The following is a 27,175-nucleotide window of genomic DNA, read 5'->3' as shown; positions in this document are numbered from 1 at the left end:
TGTGTTAAATTGATTTTACAATTTCAACTCGAGTGTGATGAATGCTTAAAATTTCCCAAAAACTGCTGCTCATAGGAATCAAACTCTCAACCCAACCCAAGAATTCAAAGTTCAAACAATCACTTTTTACGATTCCACTTAACACCCTATAATATTTGTCATAACCTATTAACCTTAGATGAGTCAAATTGGATTGAAGAAGTTAATATAGCCAAACCAAGAAAGAAGGAGCAAGTGCTGTAGTGTTCTGGTAGCCATAAATGCCAATGCTCAGCAGAAGCACTTCCCTATAATTAATGTCTAGTCCTTTTTCACACTAAAAAACAATTCAATTCCCCACCAAATAGGCCAATAAATACATACACACACACAAAATATTAACCTTGGAAACCCCAGCACAACCCGACATAACTTTCCACCTTCCAAAAACCCCATGCCAATACCCTATGATGGTTTAATTTGCCTGTTTTTCTGCCTTCTGTTTCCACTTCAGTCACTTCATTCTTTTGAGTCTTCAATATTTTATCAGTAAAGGGAGAGCTTCAATGGAGTTAACAACCATCAAATGGAGTAATGGGAAAAGAAATAACATGATGGAGGAGCAAGCAAAGGAAGAGTTGGAGATCCTTGAAGACCAATATCCCAATCAATATGAGTTTCTGAAGCAAGAACTCAGGACCTTCATCCTTGAACTCCAGAACTCCAAGCACCAGGATTCTGAGCTTCTTCCTCAGAACAATCACTGCAACACTTCCCTTGCTCTTCTGCTTGATACAGAAGGTTGCTTTACTTTCTCTTTGCCTTTTCTTCCCTTTTTTGTTATGATAACAGATATGGATTTGAGTTGAAATGTTTCATTTGAAGCAGAATCCACCAGCTTGGAGCAAGTGAAGAAGAGTAACTGTGGTGGCACAGAACTTGCGCTTGAAGCAGACAGAGATGTGATGCAGGGGAAGGTTGATGAAAGTTCTGAGCTTGAGTCTCTCAAGGCTGTTGTAAAGGAGCAAAACTCTAGCAGGAAGAAGAAGAGGAAAGATAGGGTCGATTTGGTTCTTGAGAGGGCACAGAACTGTTTGAAAAAGTTACAACATTTGAAGACATCCTTATTATCTCCCTCATGAAATTTGGATGTAAAAGCCATGTATATGCAAGTGGATATTATGTAACAGCACTCTTATCTTGTTTCAATTCAACTGTGTTGCTTGTATTATGATGCGGTTGGTAGGATAGCACCTATGCTTTGTCAAAATATGGTATTAGCACAAAATGGCTCAGATTCTCTTTCTAGCTATTATTGGCCTTTGTTTTTGGCAGGAAGCAAAGCTGTCAATTTTTTCAAAACCCTGGGGTAAATGTGCAATTGTGGTCCCAATCTATACATTGCAGTACAATATATCAAGACAAAAAAAAAACAAGTACTACTTTTTCCCTCATTTTGGCAAGACAAATTTGAATTGAAGAGCCAGAAAGGCCATTTCAATAAAGTATTCAACAGCTGACCCTGCAATATTATAATGCTTGCATGATGATAAAGTTATTTTCAGGTTAAAACATAGCATTGCTTTCTACACTAATTTAACCAACATGGTGCACAGGGATTAGTACTTGCAGATATATGAGTGCATGTTTTGATTTTGTTTTTTGGCCCAGTACAATCTCTGTTAATTATGATGGATATAACTTTGGTGAGTATACAAGACAAATGGAGCTACACAGAAGTTCCCCATTTTCAGTTGCAATCACTACATCTCAACCATTAATGTGTATAAAAATGCTGGACCAACCCATACATAAACGTCATGAAGATTCTGTTCTGCCAACATAATTTTCCAACTAAAATTACTTAGAAGCAGAAAGTCCAAGTACTGAAAAGAACCTATTGGCGCCATGCCGTTTATCAAACTTCTCAACTCTTGTTGACTCACAATTATCACAAGAGTTGCCATCATTAGAAAGTTTGTGTGACCAAGGGAAGAAGTAGAAAGTAGCAACGCTTCTGCTCATTTCTTGCACTTCTAGTGGAGATAGTATCTTGATGTAAGACACATTGTTCACAAACTCCTTCCAGAGATCATCACCAAGAAGAAGAATGTCATTTTCCCTGTCAACAAATACAAGCTGCCAGCCTGATCTGAGTCTTGGGGTCCCTCTAGTTGGCCTTCAAGGCAAAATATACGAGCGAGCTCACTGCGCAGCTCATTATAGCTGCTGAACTTAGAAATGTCCAGTGACCTCCCAAAGGGTACTGACTTGTGAACCTTGACAAAGGTTCCGGTTGGTGTATTTGCTTGGTCTACATTTTCAGAAGACTGCAAGAAGCCTGATTCGTCCACTCAACTTGATGTTATCGTGTTTGAACTTAGGGGGAAATCAGTGCACGTAACACCACAGTTTGAAGCAGAAAACGGCAATGACAGTGAATCATTCACATTCCCTATGTTTCTAAGGGTTTGCATGTCATTTTGCAGCATAAGAGATGAGGGATCAAAATTAATCCGTAATGAATGATTTCTCTGAGGATCACACCTTCTTTGGTATGCAGAATGTTCTCTTCCAGGAAATGGGGGCAAAGCAGCAAGCTCAGACACATTTGATTGTGATGTTCCCATGTTTTCCACCTGAGGCAATACACAATGAGCATCAGCAGATGAAAGCTGAGATTCAACAGTTATTTGCTTGGGTAGTAAGGCTGCAGAAGATATAACAGAATTGGATCCATTCAGATAAAGTAACTGGGATGACAAATGTTAACTGCTTTTTCAACCTGATCCTCATTCAGTTATAAAAAATGGGACATGGTCATTAATTCTAAACCATAAAACAACAGATAAATATGTAGAAAATGTGGCTCAGGTCATACAAGATTAGCTGATTACAGCCTAAGAGGCAACTTTTAAAATTTAAATTTGACTATCTGAATATACAATTTTTGTAGCGAAATATGATAAGTGGCTGATCATAATGGAAGAACTTTACCATCATATGATACGTTTATTTGGACTTGTTAATTCTACCGTAAAGAAATGAATGTTTCACTCTTAGGTCACATGTACATGAGCTCATTATTATTGTAAATATTTCACCATGGTGCTTCACATCACAGATGTTAATGGATAAAATAGCAATCAATAGAACAAAGGAATGATCTTGTTTGCCTATCGGGAAAGAGCAATATTACATTTTTTTCAGATATATAATGTGGTGTGCCACAACATAATCAACTCTACTTATACATCCACAATACAAGAAATAAATATGTTTTGTGAGTTATTAAAATAGTAGCAACAGAACGAACAAGTTTATCATTGTAATTGATATTAGCAAAGTGGCTCCAACATCCTCTGAAGTAGGAAACCTTGCCACTGTGCCATTATAGAGTATCATGACAAGGTTTCGCTAGGGCCGAATACATGTTCACCCACTGCACACCTCTAGCATCAAGAGATGATCTGCAAACTAGCTCCTCAAGAGAAGCCTAGATTGCCATGCCCTCCCCTGATATGATATTTAGTTGCCAACATGTTGAAAATGAATAGGAAAATAAGCAACAAGGCATTTGAATCCACGGTCTCTGTAGTAGAGCTTCTGTGGTAAGGGGGTAACCATAATTTTGCATCCTTCAATGCGATGAAAAGCCAGTTACAGGAGAGTTTCTGCAGCAGAATATTTTCATAACAGGCTGAAACATGTAATATGACGGATTTAAGTTACACTCAGATTTCATCCATCCAGTCCTTCTGCTACAGAAGATAGCTTTTCATTAATTATGATGTCTTCATATATATCAAAATGGTCTATGCTGAACTTTTGACCAAGTCAGAATCAAAGGAGTTTTCTTCTTTGTACTTATGTGCCAATAGCAACACAAGAAAATGAACCAATCTCGGACGCGGAAAAAGCAATAAACAAGGCACCTTAACAAAGCAGCAGTAATGCTTTAGTCAAGATGATAAAGAGTCATGTGTTTGCTGATTGTCCTCCTCATTGTTACTGCTTCTATCCTGCAAGTTGGAATTAAGAGCAGGCAGACCCCTACGTTCAAGAAGAACAAGATCAAGTAGTTTTCTCCTTGCATCATAAACAGGATTTGGTTGGATCAAACAACCCCGCTCATAAGCTTCCCTCAGGAAAACAGTGTGGCGTTTCCCCTTAGTTGACAAATAGAAGATCCCTGGGTGATCCAGGAACAGATCCCTTATATTTAAATCAATCCCAAACCAATTCCTAAACTGGCTGATCTTCTCAACTTCCACCATCTTCTCCACTGTCAAACTCAAGAATTCATGAACAATTGCCACCGCTCGTTTCTCCATTGCCATCATCCCAGCCTTAGACTTCTTCTTCTCACTCACCACCTCATAAGGCCCCACATAAGGCAAACTCTGCCATTCCTTCACATTGGCCCTGAAAGTCTTGGTCAACCTCATCCCTGGAGGATACCCATGTTTGAAACTGAACCGCATTTCCATCCTATCAACACTGCTGTCCTCCTTACAGCACTCAACCAGCCTCCAATCCTCAACAGTCGCTCTAAAACCATCACTGGGAAGATCACCAACCAACTTCAACAAATGAGTATTTAGTTCATGCCCATCACACAGCTGAAAAACACTAGAATTAGCAGATATAACCGAATCCTCAAAATCATCAGGTAGGCCAAGCTCTCTCCAAACCTTGAAAATAGCTCGAAGTGGAACCATTTTGGATGCAGACATGGACAGTATCCGAACAAGTCTGTCAACAACAACTGGCATAGAAGCATTAATGGCCTCCGCTTCCTTCCGCGATACATCAAGAGCAGCATCAGTCAACCTGCAAGAGCAATTTTTTGTATGAGCACAGGGCCTATTGATACAACTAATTAAAAACTCAATATACCTTAAAATAAAATAAAAAGACATCCCCTATTAAAAGAACATCAAAACTCATGCTAAAATTTAAAACAACTCATAACTACGTGTTCCTATCAGATACTGTGTTTATATAAAAACTACTCAACCTGCAATAGGGTTGCAACTTGGAGGGCTCATAGTAAATGTGGAAGATGTGAGGATACTTGCGGAGGAAGGCAGTGGCTCCGCGGTTGAGGTGGAGCTTCTGGGAGAGCCTGGAGAGGAAATCAATAGAGACTGATGGGTTCTTGGGGTTAGCGAGGATAAGGTCTTGAACCGCGATGACTTTGAGAAGGTTTTTGTACTTGTCCATGAGCTTCTCAAACGTGGCATCTCGAGCTCTCGCAGCCACGTACTGGGCAGACGTCGTTTTCGATCGAACCACTATGGAAACACCGCAGTGTTGTTTGCTTGTGCTTAGCAAGTTCACAATGTGGGCACCCAATGCTGGTAGCAGCCCCTTTTTCATGAAAACTCGGTTAGACATTTCGTCGAACAGTTGAGGCTCAGTTTATTCAGAGAACCTAAACAGAGTATTCAGAGTGAAGAAAGGTTGATTTGGAACGCAAGTTCATGGTGCTCCTTGCAGAGGAACTGGAGTACTGAACTTCCTGATTGCAGAGGAACTCACTTGCTTTGATGATTCCATGGTGCAAGTATTTCGAAGATGGTTCCCTGAGGGGATTCACAGCGAATCAAGGTTTTTGGCAAGATTCCATCTTCACCTAGTACCAATCAAGAGCCGTTGCTTTGTTCTTTTACATGTACTAGGATTCCATCTAACTGTTTCCGTGTCTCATCCCAGGTTTTGCTGAAAGAGCCAAATTCCCTTTCAATCCATTTTCCATAAGATGTGAGGGACTTCTTTTATAGGTTTTTTTGTTTTTCTTTGTTACAAAAGCAAAAATGAAGTTCAAGGTACCTTAAAAAGTATTTAAATGGCTGATCAATTATATATAATGTGCATGGTTGGATATACACCCTCCGGTCACTATTATAAGTAAAAGTTAGCTTTTTAGATTCATTCAATAAATGATGTATGTGGTCATTAAAATGGTCATATACATTATTTATTAAATGAATCTAAAAAACTAACTTTTACTTATAATAGTGATCGAAGGGTGTACAACGAAAAATTACAATGTCCGTAAAATTACATTGGACAATCCAAAAAACTAATAGAAATTGCGTAATTTTGATTCTTCATGATTTTCACAATGTATCCAAACGTGTACATAGATAATTTTGTGTGATGTGTTCATTTTCTAAATAATATCACCAAATTTGATACATTTTTGCTCACTTTTTCTTTGTGTTTCACTTTTTTTTTTCGTATTATTTATGGGCGACCGGATGATTGTTTCTCTGAGAATTGTTCACCAACACATTTGGTGGAAGGGGGAGGTTGAGGGGAGAGAGGGTGATTGAGAGGAGGTGGAGGAATGGAGGGATGCTGACTGGTGAGGGAGGGAGGAGAAAATCTAGTGATGGTTGTGGCGGAGGGAAGGAGGTTGAGGGGAGGGAGGGTGGTGGAGAGGAGGTTCGGGAAGGAAGGGGGTGGTGGGGTGAGATCCTAATATAATATAATTTAAGATAAATTTAAACAATTTTTTTTTATATAAAAAAAGACATAACATGCTCTATTTACGAGACTCTTGTTCTCATAAGAATTGTTATTCCTTTTTAATGTAAAAATCGTTAAATGCCTTTAGAGTTTTATAAAAACTGATTACAATTGTTGCTTTAATAACTCTCATGAACATTTCAAAAAAAAAAAAACTCTCATGAAACTATTTACAATGATAGTTATTCAACATTTCAACCTATCTGATTACATATCCAATGAAGAAAGTTCAACAGTTAAATATATTTAGGCTTAAATAATTTTTTGGTCCTTGAAATTGTAAAGGGAATCAAATTTGATTCCTGTAAAATTTTCGCATCAAATTGGGTCCCTAAAATTGTTTTTTTAATCTAATTAAGTCCTTTTACTCAATTTTGACTAGTCAACGGTCCAGTGGAAAGCCTAGTCAGCTAAGGATGGCCACATGCACTTTTTTCACATCAATTTTAGTCCCTTAAAAAATATTTTAATCAATTTTAGTCCTTGTTCTTCCACCTTCCTCTTCCACCTTCTTCCTCTTCCTCCATAACTCAAATCCTTAAACCTAGAAATTCAAAACCCTAAAAAAAACTATATGTTTATCACATTCACCTTGTTCTTCCTTTTGAATTTATGTGATTTGAGTTATGGAGAAAGAGGAAGAAGGTGAAAGTGGAAGAACATGAAGGTGGAAGAACAGAAACTAAAATTGATTAAAATATTTTTTTAAGGGACTAAAATTGATGTGAAAAAATCCACGTGGCCGTCCTTAGCTGACTAGGCTTGCCACTGGACTGTTGACCGGTCAAAATTGAGCAAAAGGAGTTAATTAGATTAAAAAACAATTTTAGGGACCCAATTTAATGCGAAAATTTTACAAGGACCAGATTTGATTCCCTTTACAATTTCAAGGACCAAAAGGTTATTTAAGCCATATATTTATAATATTTTCCTATTAGAAATTGTGTGTGATTCACATGAACCAAAAAAAAAAATCATACTCATCAAAACCAGATTCCAACTATAGGACAAGAACAAACAAGATATATACTGTCTATAAATTGCTGTCTGTTGTGTTTGTGTTAGGAAGTGCAGAATAAGCTAACAAAATTTGGTATTGAACATATATGATATGATATATAATATTATATGCTGAGCAAGAAAGAGGCTGAAGAAATAGAATCAAAGTACAGAAACTGTATCTAGAAGTGTAGATGGAGAGGAAAAGCCCACATCTAATCCTCCCCATCACTTATGAAAAATCTCAATCAGACAAAAAACATAAAAGAATAAAAACAAATGGTAGCATAAAAATGGCATATACTCTACTAATCAATACTAACAAATATATGCACAAAAGAAGTCATATGGATTCAGATCATGGTCCCCAAATGCAATTGCAACAGCAACATAATGGATTTTGGAGTCACCACATGGGCATCAGGACTGCAAACTCCGGCCGGCATCAACCAGCACTTGTCCTTAATTCCGCGAAACAGCAGCAATCGCAATATAATTCACAGCCTAAGCCTGAACTTGCAGCTACTATTGGAAATTCTAACATCATCATTAGCACCAAGGCTATCCACCACAAGCTTGCACCTAACCCTGAACTTGATTTTGAAGAGCTTCAACTTACCAAGCTTAATCCTCACAGGCTGATTCACCCTCAAATGCAGGGGAATATTCCCAACCTGTTGCAGCTGTTGCTGCAGTGAACTTTGCAAACCACTGGCATCTTGAGTTTCCCCTGTCAGAGGCAGATCAAGCACAGTGGTGTTTTTATGACCTTGGTAGAATTTTGGCAAAGACCCTTCACATAGTTTTGTGTCCTCATACCAAGCACTTATGTGGCTTCCACCCACATAGTATATCCCAATCTTCTTGTTTGGATTTCTGGCAGTGATTGCCACATTAAAGGTGACAGAAAGGCTGTTACTCTCAGAGTAATTGAACTGGGTCACTCTCAGCTTGTCCACTGAGTATTTGGGTAGCTTTGGGTTAAACACAAGGTAGAGTACTCCAACTGTGATGGCAATTGCAATTATCAGAATCAGCAGAGTGCTGAAAATGCAGCAGAAGAATCTGCAGCAGCAGCTTCTTCTTTTCTTTGGTGGGTTGGAATACATCACTGGATGAGTGCGTTGAGGAAGAGGTGTTGTAGGATCACCACTATCAGATTTTGCAGTATTTTCTGGCACCAATGGAGCTGTTGGTGTGTTTGGTGATTCCACATCATGAGCTGGATGAATTCTCTGATGATCTGCCATTTTTGGTATCAGAAAAGCACAAAAAGTATGTGTGGAATGTGTGATCACTGCAAAATGCTTAATTGATATTCCTCAATTCTATTGTTGTGTGTTTCTCTGCTATGTATAGCAAGAAAGTGGGTGGGAACATGAACTAGTCTTGGAGCAGGTTATGTGGAATATATAAGATGGCATCAAGTTTTCAATGTTTGACTTTAATGGTTAAAACTTGAAAGAGTCACCATCAGGATGTAATTTATTTTGTTTGATAAACTGTCTTATCATCAATCGCATGTGCCAAGTATTCAAGGTTGCGTAATGCTATAGTGCAACATAGAATGTTCTTTCCAACTAACTTTCTAACTTTGCATTTAAGTACTTTTAGCTAGTAATTAAGGACGAGTTTGGTCATCAAGACATCATACGATAGATATGATATGTGAACAGAATAGCAATAAAATAAGATAATATAATTAATTTTATTTTATTAATTAGCTTATTTTGTTGTTTTGAAGATAGTTTATATTTTAAATAAAATTATGCAGTTAACCAATTGGTTTTCACTTAGTTGTGACACGTAATAATTAGAATTTAATGGGTATACACTGTCAGTGTAAACTTTCAGTCGCCCAATTGAATTCCGCCACATCAATAAATATATTCTTGTTTTAATTAAAATTTAAGATGAAAGATATTATTTCACTTATATGGCATGTTGTGATTGGTTGTCAGTGTAAAACTGTTTTACACTAACCGTGCATATCCATTAAACTCTAATAATTAACAATAGAAGTTAACTAAATTAAGAATATTATTATTTCAAAAGTACTTTCTATTTAAAATATAAATTATTATATAAGTAGATAAATAATTTTAAATAATACGAGATGAAAATAGAAAATTAGTCCATTACTATTAAAAATTAATATTTGTAACCAGTTGATTTTCACTTAGATGTGACACATGATAAACAATAAAAACTAACTAAATTAAAAATATTATTCTTTCAAAAGTACTTTATATTTAAATTATTATATAAGTAGATAAATAATTTTTAAATAATAGGAGATGAAAATATTAAATTAGTCTATTACTATTAATAAATCAATATTTGTAAGTGAGTAGTCTATTTTACTATTTACTAGTGTTTTTTTACCCGTGCGTTGCACGGGGAATATGTCTGACGTATTTGATGCGTCAGTTTAATACATTGTTTTTTAATTAATAATTTTAATAATTTTTTATTTTAGTTAAATTAATATTTTTATATTTATTAATTAATATTTTTATAAATTATATAATATTAAAATAAATTAATTTGGAGTTAGGATACTGAAAGAAAATATATAACTGGTATCCCTATCCTATTATGATTAGTTCTATCATAACTCCTCCTTCAGCATAACTTTTACACATGATGAACAAGATAGAATAGGAGACAAGATAGTACTATCCTATCTTGCTGGCGCAACAAACAACAAATAACAACAAAATATGATTACTATTCTGTCATATTTTATCCTGTTGTGACCACCAAACAAGCCATAAAATTCTAGCATATTGTAGAGAGAGTTTTGTATCTCATAGTAATTTTACCCGATTCAAATGAAATTGTTTGAATGAAAAATACAAAGGTTTTGAAAAAATTTCTATGATGAAAAGTGTTTATACTTTTTTTAACGTAAAAAGTGTTTATACTAATTTTTATTTACATATTATATCATTGGCCTATTTCCCTCGGAAAACACAAAAGTAAAAAACCAAATAAATTAATATGAAAAAGGCTATATATTGAAGTAAATATAATCAAATTTAGGGCGTTGCTCGAGTATACCTATTTAAAAGGAAAGAGTATGTACCTATCTCTTAGTTCACTTTTTAGAATACAGAAGACTATATTGTAAATTTAAAAAGTTTATAATCAAGAAAATATGACAAATTAAAACAAAAGGTATCGAGTTCTTCATTTTTATTTTTAGAGGGGTACTAGAGAAATTGCCTTAAAATTTAATGTATAAATACCCCTTTTATGTATATGAGTGATAGAAAATATATTTTTTATAAATCATTCGGTATCGTTTCACCAACCGACGTTGACTATTTCAAATTCGGGATTTAATCACAGTTAAGACTCTTTATTCCTCCGCTCGGATGTATTGTGCGGAAATTCAACCCTTCCAGCACACTCATTCAACGGTGCCAACTGAGTTACCCATTGTGCGTAGATATCCTTTTATTTAATAATGGTATGAGTTATTTCATAGTATTTTTTTACTTATCCAAAAAATAATACAAAATATTTTTAATCTATTGTGGGAGTAACATGAGTTGGTTTCTTTTTTTTTTTTTGATAAGCCAAACAATATATTGATAAGAAGTAGAAGGGGTACTTCAACCTAATACAAGGAGAAAGTAGCAAGGAAAGCTAAAAAACAACACATAAAATTACAACTCAAATGCACTTGTTGACCCTCTTGGAAGCTAGACTTTTAGAAGTATGTCTCATTAAAACCTTACTAGGAAAATCTCATTGGAAAAAATTTAGTGAAGGAAAAAGAGTACATAAATTAAAAGCCTAAAGCTCACCACCAAGAAGACCAAACAGAGCATCACAAAAACAAACAGAGAATGGAAACAAAGGTGTTATTTATGAGTGAGTCTCACCCCAAAGGTGTTATTTCCAATCCCGGCCTTGCATATGAGAATCTCAAGTGGGTCTCTACTGCCTTCCACTAGAGTGATAGAGGAGGCAATCCTCTTTTATCGGAGATTCCGAGTATATCATGGACACTTTGTCCGGTAAGTTTAAATGTGTCTCTCCGAGTCCTATCATTTTTCTTTAAAAAATATTATATAAAATAATTAAGATAATTGAATATTAATAAAAATTAATAGCATAATAATAAAAATAATTATTTTGGCTTTATAACAACATCTATATCTATATACTTTATAAAACAAAATCGTTATCCACTATTTTATAACACATGTCACTCTAAGAATTACTCCCCTCAAACCCATCTCTCTGGCTGACAAGTGTCACAGTCAGAGAGCATTTCGCGCATTTAATTCACACATTAATATACTCATTTAATAATTTCCAGAGAAAACAAATTCAAAAAATTACTATTAATATACCCATTTAATAATAGCAACGCACGTTACTATTGTTTTGCTGCTTGACATTTTTAAGTTACTATTGTTTTGGTAATAAATTCTTGACTTCACAATTCCATTCGGTCCATTCACTTGATTGACATAATTTTTGCCTAACATTCAATGGACAATTCCATTCGGCCCATTCAATGCCAGAAGTTATGTATGACTTTTTAAGAAACTATGTATGAATTCAAGTTAAATGCTTTTGTATGAATTCAAGTTAAATGATATATTAATCTTTCAACCATAAATGCTTGATTTAGTCCAAACATAACTCCACGCTATTTCCGTAAAAAACTTATCAATGCATTTGACTTTTTAATTTTATGGACAATTAAGCTCGGGTAGCAATTTACCGTTTGACAAGTTTTTAATTATGAAAATAAATAAAAGCTAATAATTAGTGAATCAATTAAGAATATTGTGCTTAGAAATAATGATTTACTGCATTTATTTTGAAAATCAGCTTCCGTCAAACAGAATATTGAGCATTATTGCGGAAATAATTTTAAATTGATTTTTTTTTTGCAACTTTCGGCCATAATATGAGATGCCTCACAATTATATGGACAAAAGCAGAGCCATAATTTTCGTTAAATTGGTTTGTAATCATGCAAACAAATAAAAATTAATAATTGAGAAAAAAATTAAGTCAGCACCTACACATTTCAGAAACAAAAAATATATATAATGAACAGTGGTTAGCATTCTGTATTCACATACTCCATGGTACCAAGCAAGAATGGAGGTTCTGGTGAGGACAGGGCAAAGAGAAAGGCAGTATTTTCAAACAGAAGAAATTGTGGTACTTCATCAAGTTATTCTAAGCCTAATTTTTCTACCTTAGATATCAATACCCAAGCTCTACACACACCTGCTACAATTTCAAGAAAATCATTCTCAACTCCATCAACAAGCTCTTCCAAAACTCATACCCATCAAGTAATCAATAGCGGTGCGAAAAATTTCATTGCTAAAGCACATCAGCCCCTTTCAAACGATGAAAATTCTCCATTCATTGGTAATGTATATGGTTTTTTGTTTTATTTTTTAGAGTGGTTATAATCACTATCGTTGGTATACATTTCATTTAATTCTATAATTTTTTGTTGTAGGTTCCAGCATTATTGACAAAACTCCATTAGCGTTTTCATCTATAGCAGTGCCCCCCTTATCAGTGGAAAATTACAACTACAGTACCCCATTTAATTCAAAAGAAGCCAGAACAAAGAGAAAATATGTTATCTCGCAACAGAAAAGGGGTAATAAATCAGCAAGGCTGATTCAGACCGAGGGCAAGATTAATGAGGAGTTGTCTAATCATGAAGGTTTCACTAATTTAAGTACATTATTTATGAATACACAGTATTTTCTTACATTTTCATTCATATAAATTTGAATGATGTAGGTTCAAGTAGATGCCCTCTTTCAACAATTACAAATAATCTTGGATCTCATTCAAAGTCAAAAGAAGTAAGTGCTAAGGGAAAACAAGTCGTCACGAAATCAAGGCAAGCCAAAACTAGCACTAGACTATTTTCAATTACGTCATTTTCTCTTGAAGGTGCTGATACTGGTTTGCATAGTGCTATAAATTTGACTTTGAATGAGAGTGTTCCAAATGCACAGCCCCTTTCAAACGATGAAAATTCTCCAATCATTGGTAATGTATATGCTTTTTTGTTTTGTTTTTAAGAGTGGTTATAATCACTATCGTTGGTAACATCTCATCTAATTCTATAATTTTTTATTGTAGGTTCCAGCATTATTGACAGAACTCCATTATCTATCTATAGCAGTGCCCCCCTTATTAGTTGAAAATTCCAACTACAGTACCCCTTTTACTTCAAAAGAAGCCAGATCAAAGAGAAAATATGTACTCTCGCAGCAGAAAATGGGTAATAAATCTGCAAGGCTGATTCAGATCGAGGGCAACATTAATGAGGATCTGTCTAATCATCAAGGTTTGACTAATTGTATTATAGTATTTACAAATACACATGATTTTCTTACACTTTCATTCATATAAATTTTAATGATGTAGGTTCAAGTAGATGTCCTCTTTCAACAATTACAAATAATCTTGCATCTCATTCAAAGTCAAAAGGAACAAGTGCTAAGGGAAAACAAGTTGTTACGAAATCAAGGCAAGCCAAAACTAGCACTAGACTATTTTCAATTAGGTCGTTTTCTCTTGAAGGTGCTGAAACGGGTACGTCGAGTGCTATAAATTTGACTTTGAATGAGAGTGTTCCAAATGGACAGTGTGAACAATCGGCTTACCTTGCTCAGAGAAAATATAAGTTTTATCAAGCTAGACTAGATAGAAGTTTAAAATTGCAGCAGTTGAGAGCTCCCAAATTGTCAGAGAATGTAACTGTGATGAATAGTCCAGGAATTGAAACAAGTCAAGTAACTGAAATGAGAAATAATGTCGTCCCCGTAAATTCACACATGCATGACGGAACACTAAGCAGCGATGATGATATGTCAGGTTATTTTAAATATCTTTTCCTTTAGCATTCCATATTTTAAGTTACTATCTACCATGGTTATTATTTTGCTATATAGATACCATTATAACTCTTATATCTAACCTTTGGTTGAATGGATTATTACAAGTAGATGCAGAAAATGCTCATTATGAGGACAATGAACCATTAGAAGAGCCCATCCCAGATATACCTCCAAACATTATTGTTTTGCTTAAAAAGGCTGAAGATACAGGTTAACTATTTCATCTTTTTAAAGATATTTATTTGCAAATGGTTTTAATATATTATTGTCTTTATAATTTATTAAGAGCTCTTTTTAATATAATTTGCAGAAATACTAGACTTGGGTGATCCTACGTCTATTTGTAACTATTGTAATGCACTAATGTGGCCTGATGAGAAAACTGGGAAAATAAAATCCTCCGGACAAGCTGCATTTTTATTGTGTTGTTTAAAAGGGAAAGTTACCCTTCCTTACCTACGCAACCCGCCATCTTTATTACTGGATTTATGAACAGACAAGGATCCAAGAGTTAAGAATTTTAAGGACATACAACATGTTCGCATTTACCTCTATGGGTGGTAAGGTACAAACTTCTATTAATGACGGAGGTGGGCCTCCACAATTTTTCCTATGCGGTCAAAACTATCATCGAATAGGAAGCTTAATTTCGCAAGTAGGTCAACCGCCAAAATTTGCTCAATTGTATATATACGATACACAGAACGAAACAACAAATCGGATGAAAATTCTAAGGTAAGACAAAAGTTAAAGCTTATAAGTATTGTCATTATATATTATGTCATGTATATCTTTATTGGTAATTATTTAATCGTATTTTTTTAAACTTTGTGAAGCTCTAATGGTGCTGGAAAAGGGCTTGATAATTCATTGGTTGAGGATTTAAAAAACTTGATTGACCAAACCAATGTGCTTGCTAGAGTTTTCTGGCAGGTTCGTGATCATCTATCTTCTGATGATACTTCTCAACTCTCTGTGCGTCTTTTTCGAGCAAGGGGAAAGGATCTGAGAACCTATAATATGCCTACTGCTGATGAGGTTGCAGCTTTGATCGTTGGTGACCTTGATGACATGCAATTCGGTAGGGATGTTGTTGTTAAATTGAGAGATGGTTTCTTGACAAAAATCCACGAGATGCATACTGCATTCATCCCACTGCAGTACCCTTTACTTTTTCCTTATGGAGAAGATGGATTTCGTGAGGACATCCCTATTAGTGATCTATTCAGAAACCTGGGTACTTATAAAATACACACTGTTTCTTTGAGGCAATTCATCGCATTTCGCCTCCAAACTAGAAATAATGAGTTTGGTTCACTTTTGAATTCAAGAAGATTGTTTCAACAATTTGTGGTGGACACTTATACTATGATTGAAGCCAACCGACTTTCTTATATAAGGAATAACCAACGAACAATCAGAGCTGATTATTTAAATGGTGTAGCAGAGGCAATAGACAATGGAGAAACTGATCCCTCATCAGTTGGTAAGCGAATTATCTTACCGCCTTCTTTTACTGGCGGTCGCCGCTATATTTTCAATAATTGTCAAGATGCAATGGCTATTTGCAAGAAGTTCGGTTACCCAATTTATTTATAACTGCTACTTGAAATTCTGGATGGGGTGAGATACAGAGGTTTGTCCGTCATAGAAATTTAAAGGCAGAAGATAGACCAGATATTTGTGTCCATGTTTTCAAGATGAAGCTTGACAACCTTATGTCCGATTTAAGAAAAGGAAAGATATTTGGAAAGGTTGATGCAGGTAGTATCAATTATTACTTATTTAGAATTTATTAATCAACTTCTTTTATTCATTTATTTGAAAGTTGATAGTTCAACTTTATTCTTTTATGGCAGGAATGTATACGGTAGAATTTCAAAAGCGAGGCTTACCTCACGCACACATACTTTTGTGGCTTCAACCGCAGCATAAAATTAGAACAAGTGATGATATAGACAAACATGTTGCTGCAGAGCTTCCTTATCCTGATGTTTATCCTAGTTTATACAAGGCGGTTTCATCATATATGATGCATGGTCCATGTGGGGTAGTTGATCCGAAGTCTGTTTGCATGGCTGATGGAAAATGTTCTAAACACTTTCCAAAAAAATTCCAGAATTGCACCACAGTTGATGATGATGGATATCCCATTTATAAAAGAAGAAGAATTGGGATAACAGTTTACAAAAAAGGAGTCCTCTTGATAATGGATTTGTTGTGCCTTATAATCCCCGCCTGCTTATGCGATATCAAGGACACATCAATGTTGAGTACTGCAATAAGTCAAATGCTATCAAATATCTATTCAAGTATATTAACAAAGGACCGGATAGAGTCAACATTCAGATATCCAATGATGGCACCAAAACTAACAAATCTGAACAACATGATGAAATCAAACAGTATTACGATTGCAGGTAATTTTCATTTCATAATTTAGTATTGTATTATATATTATTAGATTCTTAACATTATTTTGATTTTACCAATAAATATTACGAAATTTCAATATCAAAGTTTTGCAAGCTTTTTATTATTATATTTAGATTTGGCCTTTTTTTGGCCTAATATATTATTCTTCTCAAAAATCGGTTGCAGTTTATTGCTCCAGGAATGGGAGAAAATTACTATATGCGTGTTTTACTAACACGGCAAAAAGGTTGTGACAGTTTTAAAAGCATAAGAACTGTTAAGGGTTTGGTTTATCCCACTTTCCATGATGCATGCGAAGCAATGTGATTGTTGGAGGATGACCGCGAGTATGTTGATGGAATTTCAATTTCAAGCGAACTTGGATCTGGAACTCAGCTAAGGAAACTTTTTTCTTAAATGCTGATGACAAACCTGATTTCTAGGCCACAAGAAGTTTGGAGAAAGTCTTGGTCTCTTTTATGTGATGGCATTTTATATGACAGAAGGAAAACTCTCAACATTCCAGGTATTCAATCCTTTTTAATTTACTTAAGACACTGCTCAATGTTTACATTTATGTTTATTCTATTTTTTTTAAAACAATCATAATTGATTCTAACATGCTTCGGTAAATTAATACTAATACACGAATAGTAAATATTCCATAATTAAATTAATCAATATGTCTTGGTAATGAAACGACTTAATAAACTTTACCAATATGTCTTGGTAATGAAATTGAAATTAACTATTATATTTGTGCTTTCATTCAGATCTGCATATAGATGATGAAGAATTAAAGAACCTATGTTTGATAGAGATTGAAAAAATTCTTCAAGGAAATGGAAGGTCACGGAAGAAATTTCCATGTTTGCCATATCCTAAATTTACTGAAGCTCATAATTTTGAAAATAGATTCGTTGCAGATGAGTTGAATTACAATAAAGATGAAATGCTTAAGATTCATGAAGAATTGGTTTGTTGCCTTACTTCAGAGCAAGAGGGAGTTTATAAAAATGTTTTGAATGTTGTATTATCTGATAATGGGGGATTCTTTTTTCTATATGGTTTTGGAGGAACTGGGAAAACATATGTTTGGAACACCTTATCTGCTGCTTTGCGTTCAAGGGGCCTTATTGTGTTAAATGTCGCATCCAGCGGAATTGCATCGCTGTTGTTACTCGGAGGTAGAACTGCTCATTCTAGGTTCTCTATTCCTATTTCAATAAATGAGATATCAACATGTAATCTCCGTCAAGGTTCCCCAAAAGCTGAATTATTGAAAAAAGCAAGCCTAATTATTTGGGATGAGGCACCTATGTTGAACAAACATTGCTTTGAAGCTTTGGACAGATCTCTAAATGACATTATGAAAACTAGATCTACTTATGGTCATGACATTCCATTCGGAGGGAAAGTTGTGGTACTAGGAGGCGACTTTAGACAAATACTCCCAGTTATTTCCAAAGGAAGCCGTTCGGAAATTGTGGGTTCTGCTATCAATTCTTCATATCTATGGAAGCATTGCAAGGTAATGAAGTTGACTATTAATATGAGATTGCAGAATGCTAACTCATCTTCTTCAGCAGCATAAATTAAAGAGTTTGCTGATTGGTTGCTTCAAGTGGGAGATGGAACAGTTACAACCATTGATGAAGCTGAATCACTCATTGAGATTCCTCAAGATCTTCTTATTGAACCGTGTAAGGATCCATTACTTGAAATAGTAAATTTTTCATATCCGAAACTTTTGATGAATTTGGAAAAAAATTCATTCTTCCAAGAAAGAGCAATCCTTGCACCAACACTTGAAAATGTAAAGGAAATAAACAACTTTATGTTAGCTATGATTCTTGGGGAGGAAACAGAGTACTTGAGTTGTGATACTCCATGCAAGTCCAATGAAGATTCGGGTATCAATGCGAAATGGTTTACATCTGAATTCTTAAATGATTACAAATGCTCCGGAATCCCAAACCATCAGATTAAACTAAAAGTCGGTGTTCTCATTCGAAACATTGACCAAGCTACAGGGTTGTGTAATGGCACTCGAATGATAGTCAACGCTTTGACTAAATATATAATTGTTGCTACTGTTCTAAACGGAAACACGATGGGAGAAACAGCCTTTATTCCAAGGATGAGCTTAACTCCATCTAATTCTGATATTCCATTCAAATTCCAGCGTAGACAATTCCCTGTTACTTTATGTTTTGCAATGACTATAAATAAAAGTCAAGGACAGTCTTTATCTCATGTTGGACTGTATTTGCCAAGGCATGTCTTTACTCATGGACAATTATATGTTGCACTATCAAGGGTTAAATCTAGAAAAGGTTTGAAGATACTAATCCTTGATGACCAAGGAGTAGTTTCTAACACTACCCATAACGTTGTCTACCAAGAAGTCTTTGAAAATATTTGATATGTAAGTGCTGTTTTTTACTATAATTTTGTTGGGTTTATATTTTTTTAAATACCAAATCTGATAGTGTCTTTATTTTAATTGTTGACAGTAAAAATAAAAGTAAAGCAGCTTATTGACCATCTAACTTGAAGGATAATTCATTTGCTACAAGGTTTGTTTTTAATTTTCAAATGATATATCAAGTTCATCTTTGTATTGCTTACTAATTATTATTGGTATATCTACTTTTTCCATTGTAGGTTATGTTGTTCAAATATTGAATTGGTAGCAAAATGGAACATCTAGGACGAAGTCATTATCACTGAACATGGTCAGCAAGTTCTATTAAGCGATCATGCTATTGACATTTTTGTCATTTGTTAATTTGTTGGATTTTGCAACGCATTCTGTAAAAACATGGATTTATAATATTGTTGTTTTCCTGTTAGCCGTTTGTTGTTTTCTGCGATTGTTGTTGCTGTTGTAGATTTCTGCTTTTTGTTGCTGAAGCTGTTGTTGCTGTTCCTCTGGTCCGGTTTGCTGTTTTGCTGTCTGTTGGTTGCTGTTTGGGTTTGTTGGATGCTGTTTTGCTGATTGCAGTTGTTGCTGTTTCGTATGGTTGTTGTTTCTATTAGCTGTTTTGATGCTATATAGATTGGAATATTGCTGTTTTTACTGTACACGAATTTCCAGTTGCTTTTTGGGCTATTTCTCATGTTTTATAGTTGCATGGTGGCTTTCCCAAGTTGGTGGTACTCTTTTTTCTTGCTGGGTTTTTTTCCCAATGGGTTTTTCTCAGTAAGGTTTTAACGAGGCTCAGCTCCTTCTTGGGAACATGTTAGAAGCCATCATGCGGGTTGGTGGTGGGTTTGGTGCACTGTTAAGCACTTGGTTTTGTCAGGAATCATTCTGTTTCAGATTGTACGTTACTCTTGCCTTAAGTTATTTTGCCTGAAGCATTTTCTTACTAATATTCATTTCGCTTTCAAAAAAAAAAAATTGTTCATGTGTTGACATCGGTAGGTCATACAACGAAGTCTATTTAAAATTTTTACGTTGGTCTATTCACATACATGATTAAACCTACTCTATGTTATTTGGTATTCTACAAATATATCTACAAAATAAACTTAATCGCCGTGCAACACACGGGTGAAAATGACTAGTATTTTATAAAAGAACAGCGTTATCCAAAAGAATTAGACACATGGCTTTCCAAGATGCACTCTCATCTCACCCCCCTCACTGGCTGACAAGTGTCACAGCCACAACAATTCTCACAAATTTATTAATTGCATTGATTTCCCTATAATTTGGTTTGGTTGTCCCCCATTAAATGTGATTTTCAAAATCATTTCCTATAAATCAACATTCTTATTGCTGATTTCATCACATGTTCAAAATGTGTTTTTGCCATCCCTTTCTGCAAGTATGAAGTTTCAACGTTTTCATATCAAAACGTATTTTTTCGCACTTTCTATTCAATTGACCTATTACATCTGATTTGGTTCCGTTAACTAATACTGAGTTGTTGTCTTTCTCAATTGTACTTGATGATTGCCAACAAAATGTATTGAAAGTTGTGAAGGAGGAGAAATAAGCTTTTGAAAGTTGTCAAGAAGGAGAAGATATGATGAATAGAAAGTGATGATAAATTTGTTATCCAAGTAGAACAATAATAAAGATTTGTTAAGGAGGAGAAATAAGCTTTCCGTTCATGGTTCTCATATTTGTTATCCAAGTAGAACAAGAATAAAGATTGATGATAAACCATCTCTCTTTTGCTACTGCTTTTTACATTTCAAGTTAGTTTTGACATTTATTTTTGTTTTCAATACCAAGAAATGGAAAGTGTTTGGATTTATGTTTTGCATATTAGTTTTCAAGGTTTATTAATAAATTACGGTTTATATTTCAATTGCTTCTTTTACGATTATATGTTAATATTTTAGATGGATTCAAATCTTTCATTCTACATGTGTTTACAATTTTTTCCAATAATGAACGAGTCTCTGTTTTGAAATGCAAGTTATACATTGAGGTTGTGTAATTTTATATACTTACAAACATTTTTTATTAATTTCCATCATTTCAGGGCATCAGCGACATATATTCTTAAAATACATAATTTGCCTGTGTGGAAAATCGATGAATAAAGCTGATGGTTTTGCATCATTTCTTTGATTTAAATTAATTTTCATTTTCAGAATGGAAAAAAACATTTTAAAAAATTAATTACTTATTAAATTCAAAAGCTATCTATTTAAGGAAATTACTAATTGAAATTAATTTTTAATTTTCTTCAATATCCTTACATAAACAACTTAACTATAGTAATTTGTAGTCAACTCATAAAAGATCTAATAAATGATATATGTAATAAAAGCTATATTCGTTTTCTTTTTAAAAACCTCATTTAAAACAATTAATTACATTTTAATGCAGTAATTATTTTGTTTTTCCAATCAATTATTGCTATAATCGTTTTTTTTAAACCTCATGTAAAATAATTAATTAAATTTTAATTCATTGATTATTTATTTTAGGAAATTAATATTCAAAATTAATTCATTAATTCCTTCAATTTCCTTATATAAATTATTTAATGACGTTAATAAGTGCAAATATGTTTTGAAATAACTTCCTTTTTTAAAATAAAAAAAAACGTTTTAAATAATTAATTACTTATTAAATTCATTAGCTATCTATTTAAGGAAATTACTATTTGAAATTAATTATTTATTTCCCTCAAATTCCTTATATAAACCACTTAATTATATTAATTTGTATTTGCACTCATAAAAGACATTAAATGCTATATTCGTTTTTTTAAACCCCATTTGAAATAATTTATTACATTTTAGTGCATTAAAAATTTGTTTAAGGAAATTATTATTCGAAATTCATTGATCAATTCCTTCAAATTCCTTATGTAAATAAATTAATGACATGAATTGTGTTTTCTTTGATTTGAAATAATTTCTATTTTTAGAATGGAAAGAAAATTTTAAAAAATGAATTACTTATTAAATTCAAAAGCTATCTATTTAAGGAAATTACTATTCGAAATTAATTTTTAATTTCCTTCAATTTCCTTACATAAACAACTTAACTATAGTAATTTGTAGTCAACTCATAAAAGATCTAATAAATGTTATATGGAATAAAAGCTGTATTCGTTTTATTTTTAAAAACCTCATTTAAAACAATTAATTACATTTTAATACAGTATATATTTCGTTTTTCCAGTCAATTATTGCTACAATCGTTTTTTTAAAAACCCCAGGTAAAATAATTAATTAAATTTTAATTCATTGATTATTTATTTTAGGAAATTATATTCGAAATTAATTCATTAATTCTTTCAATTTCCTTATATAAATTAATAAATGACGTGAATCGGTGCAAAAATGTTTTGAAATAATTTCCTTTTTTGAAATGAAAAAAAAAGTTTTAAATAAATAATTACTTATCAAATTCATTAGCTATCTATTTAAGGAAATTATTATTCGAAATTAATTTTTAATTTCCTTCAATTTCCTTACATAAACAACTTAATTATAGTAATTTGTAGTCTACTCATAAAAGATCTAATAAATGCTATATGGAATAAAAGTGAAATTCGTTTTCTTTTTAAAAACCCCATTTAAAACAATTAATTACATTTTAATGCAGGAATTATTTCGTATTTTCCAGTCAAATATTTAGCAAAATTTTAAGCGAGTTTTTCAAAATTATTTGAACTTGGAAACAATCAAACATCAAATATGACAAATCATATGTCTATAGATAATTTTTAGCCAAATGGAACATCAAATATGACATATCATTTCATCCATTTTCCAGCACTTGATATCTTTGAAATTAACCGTTGTTCTGATGGCTGCCAGAATCGACGATCTCGCCAAAATCGATGCCTCCAATGAGAACTGGACTATTGTTGTAAAAGTCAATCGTTTATGGCTAAGTCCGAGCTTATATGGTTCGAAGCTCCCCTTTTCTCCGGGCATGGTTCTAATGGATGACAAGGTATAACATTTTTTTAATTACTCACCCTGTTTTAATATCATTTTTATGGTTGGTAAATCTCTTATCTTTTTTACTTTTAAAATTCCAAGGTATTAAGATTCAAGCTTCAATTAGGAAGACTCCGATTTATCGATTTTAGTCTTTACTAAGTAAATGACGTGTATATTAGATTGCATTCTTTGGTATTGGTGAAAGCGGTCGTGATTTTCGTCCAACCTCGCATCCATTCAATATCAACTTTGATATTCATACTTCTGAACGATTGGTTCCTAACAAGACTATCAACTTAACCCCATACTCTTTCGTTCCACTTTGTGACATAATGTATAAGGACATTGATACGTCATTCCTTTAAGGTATAAACCCTTCTGTAGCCTTTTGATTTTTTGAACAATAGTTCTTAATTTTTTCCTTACATTTTTATTTGTCTTTGACCAGATGTAATTAGAATTTTCACTGGAGCAAGTGGAGAACAAGAGTTTGAGAAAGATTGTACAAAGCAGAAAATGATAACTATTGAACTTGACCAAGATGGGTACACTCAATGTTCTTTACTTATTCAAAGAACAATATTCGCCGTGCAACGCACGGAGTAAAAGCGCTAGTTTGTAGTATTATAAAAATTGTATATATAGAAGTCGAATTAAATGTTAAATTAAAAACATACGCAAATATGCTCCTCAAATTGGGATAACTTATATAATTTTCTATATCTATAAACTCAAAGTTATCAAAATCTTTTTCTTTTTTTTTTTCTTTTACATTGATATACATTTCTTTTCCCATAGGTCTTTGCTTCTCTTTTGTCTTCCCCTCAAATAGTATTCCTTTCCCATCATAGAAAAATGGGGTTTAGGTGATTTCTCTAGTATTTCTTTTTCATTTCTTTTGGCTTTAATTTTCCATATTTCTCCATAATATATTTCTTCATAAGGGTATCATATCATCTCATTTTTAATGGATATCTGAGAAAAATGAGATCCGATCCGGAGGATGTTTCCTAGCATGTACACCATTGAAAATTAGTAGCCGTGCTCACAAAATTGTTTTGGTGTTTCAAAGTTCAAACTGGTCACTAGAAAATGATTGACAAATTAATCCCAAATTTGAAAATGGATCAAGTATATATTGCATATGTGTAAGTAACGCGATTTCAATTTTCAACTGCGGCGAAGCTATGTCCATTGAAATTTAATGTACTAGGATTATACCCGTGCGATGCACGGAGGTTTAGTTTCGAAATTTGTTGGCTTAATTAAGTGTTTTACGTAAGAGATATACATTATATAATAAGCATCGGTTCAAATTCACAACACCAGCAACTTAAAACATATCATATATGATCTAGGGTGTCTCCAGCTCTTGCCACTTCTCATGCGGGGACAAATTCAATTAAATTTATGATAGTGATTTAGATATATAGTAGTAATGAAAGTATGTAAGATTTGAAGTGACATATATGATCTAATAAAAGACATGAAAGTAATCTTCAAATTATTATATATATATTTTTGAAACATATCAAATAACATTAAGAACGGGTAGGCACCGAAGTTAAAATGTCAGAAACTACAAACGGGCTAGCCGCCGGAGGGACTTCCTCAATCCACACTAAACCGACGAATGAGGGGGCGAAAAAATCCACAACAGTATTGCTAGAACGACGAACAAAAGAAAAACGAACAACATCAAAAAAACGACAAAGAATAACACATTCACAAACAAGAACTGCAAGATAAGACCTCCCATCCGGAGGCTTTGTCCAACGGTGAAATAACTGGAGGCTATCCGTTTCAAAACAATTAGTGCAAGTTTTAATAAGGTTAGACTTTTTATTAGAGAAAAAGTTAACTAAATAAATTAAGAGTCTTGTTATTGTATTAATCAATTGTTGTGTAAGACTTAAATTCAGGTCTCTTTACATGGTCTTTTACTCCTTTTACAGGAACAGAAAACCACATATTCTCAAAAATTATAACACTTTTCCCATTTTCAATAGATCATTTTTGTCTCAGCAACAAAAAACCACAAATTCTCATATCACAACAATAGACCATATATCATGTCATCACCTCTCATGTATCATGCCTTTGTCAGCTAAATGTAGCAGAACTAAGCACCATACAACAAACAGTTCAACAATTAATATGTGAAAATTAGACATTACTTAAAATAAGCATTAAATCTATATAGTCAATACACTAAGCATTTAAGAAATGTTCAAGAATTAATTTTACATTCAGACAATGAAGTGAAGCAATCACTTCGCCTGCAAGCCACCCCCTACTTGAAGATTCTCCATAACTTAAATCGAACCACAGTACCACACTGAATCCATAATGCCATTATAAACTTATGGGTTAATTTAATCTCTATGTCCACTGCACTCTGGTACAGTACTACAATAATATTTAGAGATAAACTATCCATAATAGCTAGCTAGTAGCTATTACCAAAATAAAAAACAATTATGTTTTTTCTTTTGATGGATGAAAAATTCATACATGTTACTTCAGAATTATGAAATCCTACTATAGACAGACACATACTACAAAATCTAGAAGTTCATATGCCTTCTCACACACACAGTATAATTTGACCTTGAATTGATGTAGAAAGTTCCAAGGAAAATTAGTGGGAAGCTTTTTCACCCTATATTACCTATAGTTATTATGGTTTAAAATTAGCAGCCATCATTCATGACTAATAAAAAGAGGCTGCACAATGATATCATACTCTTCGTGCCTTGTAGAATTTCTTCTCCGCACAATGATATCATACTCTTCATACATGTCACAAGCATCATTTAACCACCATTAAACTTCTTAATTCTAATTTGAATTTTGTCCAACTCTAGGCACAACTCAACACAAAAAGAGTTAGAAAAAGGCACAAGATAATAATACAGCACAAGAACATCTATATCTCGGATTAGAAATAAACACACAGATTGGATGATCCATTAGAAGTTGTGATACCAGAAATTGGGAACACCACAAAGTTATCAAAATCTTTTTCTTTTTTTTTTCTTTTACATTGATATACATTTCTTTTCCCATAGGTCTTTGCTTCTCTTTTGTCTTCCCCTCAAATAGTATTCCTTTCCCATCATAGAAAAATGGGGTTTAGGTGATTTCTCTAGTATTTCTTTTTCATTTCTTTTGGCTTTAATTTTCCATATTTCTCCATAATATATTTCTTCATAAGGGTATCATATCATCTCATTTTTAATGGATATCTGAGAAAAATGAGATCCGATCCGGAGGATGTTTCCTAGCATGTACACCATTGAAAATTAGTAGCCGTGCTCACAAAATTGTTTTGGTGTTTCAAAGTTCAAACTGGTCACTAGAAAATGATTGACAAATTAATCCCAAATTTGAAAATGGATCAAGTATATATTGCATATGTGTAAGTAACGCGATTTCAATTTTCAACTGCGGCGAAGCTATGTCCATTGAAATTTAATGTCTTCACCCTTCATTTTGTCCTTTATTCTCTACATTGAGTGTGTTTGGAAAATTTCAATGAAGACGTTGGGACACAAATTGTTCAGTTACACATTGAAGCTTCAAGTGAGATGTGATTTTGGAGCTTTTGAAGGTGACGTGAAAACATATTTTATCAAACACGCAATTGATATTTATAGACGACCTGGTATCCCCTATACTCTTTTTTCATATTCATAAACTTAATTTTCATATATTTTATGCACACAAAGATTTTAGAAGATTCCCCATGGATGCTTTTTCAGCTCCATATACTAAAAATAATATGTAACGCCAAAGTCATAGATCTGACGTTAAGGAAAACGAAATTAACTAAAGAACGCGTGTATTAAATTTAGTTTTATTAAAGAGTGGTTTGGAGTTTTGACTTACCTAATCCAATGGGGCCTAGTGAT

The 27,175-nt window shown here is 33.5% G+C and overlaps 3 protein-coding genes across 4 annotated transcripts; 1 reads left to right on the top strand and 2 right to left on the bottom strand.

Moving 5' to 3' along the window:
• Positions 1-1,188, top strand: LOC130723358 (uncharacterized). Its single transcript, XM_057574364.1, has 2 exons — positions 1-780; positions 868-1,188. The coding sequence occupies exons 1-2, from the start codon at positions 546-548 to the stop codon at positions 1,119-1,121; spliced, it is 489 nt and encodes a 162-aa protein (XP_057430347.1). The 5' UTR covers positions 1-545; the 3' UTR covers positions 1,122-1,188.
• Positions 1,189-3,129: 1,941 nt separating this feature from the next.
• Positions 3,130-5,792, bottom strand: LOC130723357 (protein ROOT PRIMORDIUM DEFECTIVE 1). 2 transcript variants are annotated; one of them, XM_057574363.1, is made up of 3 exons: positions 5,000-5,792; positions 4,674-4,812; positions 3,130-4,601 (listed from the first exon to the last, which is right to left on the bottom strand). In XM_057574363.1, exons 1-3 carry the CDS (start codon positions 5,377-5,379, stop codon positions 3,942-3,944), a joined length of 1,179 nt encoding a protein of 392 aa, XP_057430346.1. In that variant the 5' UTR covers positions 5,380-5,792; the 3' UTR covers positions 3,130-3,941. The 2 variants fall into 2 exon arrangements, with proteins under 2 accessions (XP_057430346.1, XP_057430345.1); XM_057574362.1 differs by having other exon boundaries at positions 3,130-4,812.
• A 1,813-nt stretch (positions 5,793-7,605) lies between these two features.
• Positions 7,606-8,909, bottom strand: LOC130726150 (NDR1/HIN1-like protein 6). The gene has a single exon (XM_057577380.1). The coding sequence runs from the start codon at positions 8,763-8,765 to the stop codon at positions 8,013-8,015; it is 753 nt and encodes a 250-aa protein (XP_057433363.1). The 5' UTR covers positions 8,766-8,909; the 3' UTR covers positions 7,606-8,012.
• Positions 8,910-27,175: the final 18,266 nt, after the last annotated feature.

The sequence above is a fragment of the Lotus japonicus genome, chromosome 6 (assembly GCF_012489685.1).
Source record: "Lotus japonicus ecotype B-129 chromosome 6, LjGifu_v1.2".
NCBI classification, from domain to species: domain Eukaryota; kingdom Viridiplantae; phylum Streptophyta; class Magnoliopsida; order Fabales; family Fabaceae; genus Lotus; species Lotus japonicus.
Note: the sequence above shows the minus strand (reverse complement) of the source record. Positions and strands in the feature narration are given on the sequence as shown.